The sequence below is a fragment of the Lycium barbarum genome, chromosome 8 (assembly GCF_019175385.1).
Source record: "Lycium barbarum isolate Lr01 chromosome 8, ASM1917538v2, whole genome shotgun sequence".
In the NCBI taxonomy this organism is placed as follows: Eukaryota; Viridiplantae; Streptophyta; class Magnoliopsida; order Solanales; family Solanaceae; genus Lycium; species Lycium barbarum.
In genome coordinates, this window is record NC_083344.1 from 92,593,146 (window position 1) to 92,598,395 (window position 5,250).

General features: G+C 35.8%; 1 protein-coding gene across 1 annotated transcript; it reads right to left on the bottom strand.

The window, feature by feature from the left end:
- Positions 1–2,416: 2,416 nt before the first annotated feature.
- Positions 2,417–4,811, bottom strand: LOC132606306 (dynamin-related protein 4C-like). Its single transcript, XM_060319748.1, has one exon. The coding sequence runs from the start codon at positions 4,734–4,736 to the stop codon at positions 2,682–2,684; it is 2,055 nt and encodes a 684-aa protein (XP_060175731.1). The 5' UTR covers positions 4,737–4,811; the 3' UTR covers positions 2,417–2,681.
- Between the last annotated feature and the right edge of the window lie 439 nt (positions 4,812–5,250).

Below are 5,250 nucleotides of genomic sequence, written 5' to 3' on the forward strand. Positions count from 1 at the left end.
GACAAATATTTTAAAGGGTAATCTAATACTCCCTCCGATTCATATGATATGGTGTTTTTATTTGTGCCTAGAGAGTAGGCAGCGTTTTCACTAAATTATCCTTAATTAAATAGTCCCAATTTAATATAATTCATTGATTGTGTAAAAATTCATTTATCTAAATAAGGTTAAATTTGAAAGAATAAAAAATAGCTATTAATTTTTTCTTGATTATGTAAAACTATTCATTTTGAACTAAATATAAAAGTTAAAATACCCTACAATATAAATTTGAGGGACTTAGGGGCTAAGAAAGATTCACAAAAAACTACAGGGCCCATGTGAAATAGATCGAAGAAAAGAAATTGAGTGTTAAAAATGAGATAGGCAAAGGAAAGGGAACCATCAACCAATCAAACTTCTTGTATTTGGAATGTGAGGATTGTTGGTGGTTATGCTCTAGGCCATTGTATCTGTATGGACCTTATTTGTCAGTTATGTTTTTATTAATAAAAGAAGTTTTATTTATATTTCTTATTATTATATTGTTTTCATGTTACACATAATAATATATATCCCTAGTTAATCATTTATAATTTGATTATAATGGTAAAAGACTAGTATGAGCTTAATCGATAATTTATGTGTACGGTACAAATTAAACTCATAAGTATTTGTTAGAGAACAACATACTGGATAGACCCGTTATGGGATCACTGCATGAATCAGTGTCATAAGTGATTCTCATAATAGTTATGTCAATTAATCCTCACACCTAAGATTATCACAATATCCTACATAAGGAACATTTTGTTTTGACATTCACAAACGTTATCTTTAACCGGATAATCATAAAGTGTATGATTGAACATAATGTGAACTCTGTAGAGGATAGTGATTATTCAAGATGGAATTTGTCCCTCTCTTTGAGAGAGATATCTTTTGGGCCCCTCGATTAGTAAGACTAAGAAATGCATGGTCGTGCTCAGATGAACTGAAAGAGTTATCAGTATTATTTGAAATATCAATTTACTAAGGGATCGAGAAATTATATTTGAACAATATAAGGATGACACTATACATGCCTTATGTTCGAATTAGATATCGTGTGACAAAAGGACTATGACATATGCTATTTAATTAGGTTATTACGAACTTTAAATTATTATTACTTGGGTTAGTCATAGGCCTTGCTAGAGACCAATTATGATTTGTGAAATTAATATAGTATTAATTCTACTGCCAACGTAATATAAACCTATTGGGTCGCACATCAAGAATGTGATGAATGGACCGGGGTTATTTTAGTAAATTTGTATTTATATATTATGAATATATAAATTCGTATTTCTGTTATTGCATTATTTAGATAATGTAATCCGAATTTATTTTATAGTTAAAATATAATTCAAATTTTTATTTATATTATTGGATAACTATAAATATAAATAACAGTTATCTAAAGACTAAAATATTTAATCAAGTTAGGACTCCAAATCAGTTAGGATCTTAATTAATTAGATATCCTAATCAGCTAGGACTCTACATGAGCTAGGGTTCGTATTATTAGAATGAATGTATCACTACTAATAGTGAGACATCAATATTTCAAAATACAGAAAAAACCTTTTGCATAGTTATTTTTGAAATAACTATGACCTAAATTCTGATAGCCGACTTAAGCTCTGCAACCCGAAATTATACCCCAAAACTCGAAGCTAGCACTTCGTGTCTGTTAGTGATCATTCGTGTCTAGATATTGGTAGAGGGTGGTCGTTCATTTTCGAGCAACACCTACAGTTCGTTTTTGGCAGAAAGTATATCGAGGAATTACGCATCAAAAGGTAAGTTATCTGATCCTTTTGTCGAATTGATTGAAACACATGGATCTTGTATAGGGATTAAGCTGTAAATTTTATATTCTGCTGCTATTTTGTACTTGAGATTGCACAAATTCCATTCAAGGACGACAAAACTTACATATTCCTTCTTATATATAATAGTAAATACACTTCAAAAGTTAGCAGGACATCTTACTTATCCAACCACCATCGTCCTTTCTTACAAGACATATTCCACAAAACAAGGACCACAATTCCTTTACAAACTAAATAAAATATCAAAATAGGAAATATTAAATTAATGACTATCCAGATTTTTCTAACAGATTTAACTTTGCAATTTTCACGGTCCCTTTGTTGTTCCATTACCATTAGCACTCAATGCATTCTTGTTCATGACCGGAATACGGGATGGACGATTGAAGAGTGGAGTCACAGGACCTTTACTACCTCTATTCCGAAATATGATAATTTCAGATCCAAAACATAGCCGATGGATGTATAATTTGCAGGAAAAAGGGATCAGATAGTAAACACTCTTCAGAAAAGAAAAGCAACGTGAACTTAAGTCTAAAACAGTTCACTTAAGGCAAATATGAAGACAGAAACTTGATTTGCATTTAGCTAATAGCTAGGAAGACAATAACTACACACAAGCAGGGCCGTAGACAATTCAATTCCTAATATAGGCATCCCACAACTAATAATTAGTAACAGGTAGTTAAATACTTCCCTAGGAGCCTACAGGCATTTTATAAAACCAAAGCATAGTACTAGTAGTAAGATATTAGGAGATAAACTGGAAAGGAACATTGGCTGAATGGGGACAGAGTGCCCTGATCATGAGTAGCACGTATTAATCTAATCCCTTTCCTGATCAGCATGAAGTGAAATCCTGTCCATGATATTGGCTACCACCTCTTTGGACTCCTTGAGCAGTTTGACACTCTTTTTGAGCCTCTTGCGTTTCTCTGCAACCAAAGGCGACTCATCAAGCATTCTCTCAATTCCACCACCATGAGGTGCCACCAGATCCTGAACAATCTCGTCTTCCATTTCCTTGTTAATCATGTTTCGAATGCTGAACATTATGTGCAAGGTCATAGAATCCACCAGCCTCATTAGCACTATTTTCCAATAGGCCATCATTCTCATTTTCAAATCGAAAGCCTGCTGCACCACATCTAGATGCTTCCTCAAATGACCAACATGGATTTCTCCTACTCCTTCAAGGTTTATCACGGAGCACTTCCCAGGATCATTCATAATCTCCATGAACATGTGTTGTTGAGCCATGAATTTACTGTAAGTCGCTAAATAGTCAGGATTACAAGTGTAATCAGTCAGCTTTTCCATCCCGGTGATTTCCCTTACCCAATCAACTGATTCATTCTTCTTCTTAGCAATCAAGTTTTGGGCTGCCCTTCTTGTGGAAGACTGAAGCTGCGGATAGTTATCACAATGGTACATCAGAACTTTGATAACAACTCGCTCTAAGTAATTCCACAGTTTTCCCACAAAATCCTCTGGAGAGGCAGCAATTTCCTTGACTTTTTTCTGCAAAACATTGAGGAAAATGGCCCGAGGAAGGAAGTTTGGTAATCCAATCCCTTTCGTTTCCTGTAAAACCATGATCTCTTCCATCAAGAAGTCCTCCATTTTCTCAAATTTCTTGGAATGTAGCTCATTAGAGTATTGATCAAGCATTTCAACCAGTCTAGCCGTGCAGTGCATTTCGTTTTCTTCCGGGTACTCATCAAACTCCCCACTTAGAAGAATTTTCTTTAATGAATCCTTGGATGAACTCAGAATGCGCATAAATGCAGTCAGAGCTTCAGCCACAGAAGTTAGATGCTGAGGAAGCCTGTTGAGTTCAGCAAGATTGGCAGCAAGTTTGTCATTGATCTTCCTCACAATTTCAGGCAAGCATTTTGAAATGATGGTTGCTTGAATACACACCAGCTTTTGTGCCAGAACTGGAACGCCAACCATGGATTTATCAATCTTGGATAAAAGTGGATGAGTTGAAAAAAGCCTTGCCTCATCACTCCTGGCTTCTTCATAAGACTCGTTCCTAATTCTATTCCTCACACAAACATAGCCGAGCCCTATGTTCACTTCATCCACAGTAACCTTCTCAAGCAGCCCTTCAGGGGCTTTGTCAGCCTTGGTCACAACAGCCAGAGTCCTTTCTCCTGTTTTGTCCATCTTTTGAGACATCCTAATGGATTCACAAGTAGGGAAATCAACAGTAGCTGATAAAACATTTAAGATTATGCTTTCCTCTGGAGCTATATATTTCATAATAATATCATAAATTTGTTCATAAATGTCTTCAGGTTGTCCTTGCACAGCAACTCTAGTGATGCCAGGCAAATCCACCATGGTCAAGTCAGGCACACCATTCTTTTTCACGACAAGTGTTAAAGGGTTGTTAGATATGCCCTTACCAAGGCCTGCAATCTCATCAGTAGCACGAACGATAGCTTCAGCAATGGCAACTTCATCAACAGGGAGTGACTTTCCATTGTACTCCAAGTGAAGTAGTGGTTCAGAGATGTTTGGATCATCCTGCAGCCTCATGATAAGGGGGACCCTGGTGCAAATGCCTTGTCCTCTAGGAAGGCTGATTCCAGCAAGAGATTCGAGGACACTGGACTTTCCAGAAGATTGATCGCCTACCACTACAATGGTCGGAAGCTGGATACCTTCTTGCATGATGTTAAGGTGGCGGAGTTTGTCTACACAGTCGAGGAGTGGACGGATTCTATCATTGAAGGATGCAACAATGGGAGGATGAACACCACAAGCTGTTGGTGCTGCTACTACTGCAAGAGGTTTTGGATCAACAACTGCAATTGAATCAAGTGGACTTTGTTCATCAGAAAAGAAGTCAACGGCGTTTTGGTAGGCCATACTTTCTTGATTGTATGCAGAAATAGTTTTGAAGGTTTCTTTTAGAGGTGAAAAAGGTAGTGTTGGTGGTGATGTTTATAAAGAACTTAAAGGGGTTCTTTGGATTGTGAGATAAAACATGTAGGGTTGTTTGGTACGCAGAATAATGTGAGATATTCTAGGATTAATTTTGAAATTAGTTTTATACTTTATTTGGTATAAGATATAATTTATCTCTGGATAAATTTATATCTTATACTAAATAAAGTATAAATTTAATTTCAAATTTTATCCCGAATATCCCACCTTATCCCATAAGACTTGTTATAATTTTATCTCACCTCTTACGTGAGATAAATTAGTCTAAGGATAATAATCCCAAGAATATAATCCCGGGATAACTTGGCTCGCATACCAAACGATCCCGTATGCTTCTGGTATGCTTTTTGGTTTGTCAGGTAAACAAAATACTAGCTTCTTTATTTAGTTTTCTAATTTTTCTATTACACTTGATAAAGTTGAGTGACTAATATGA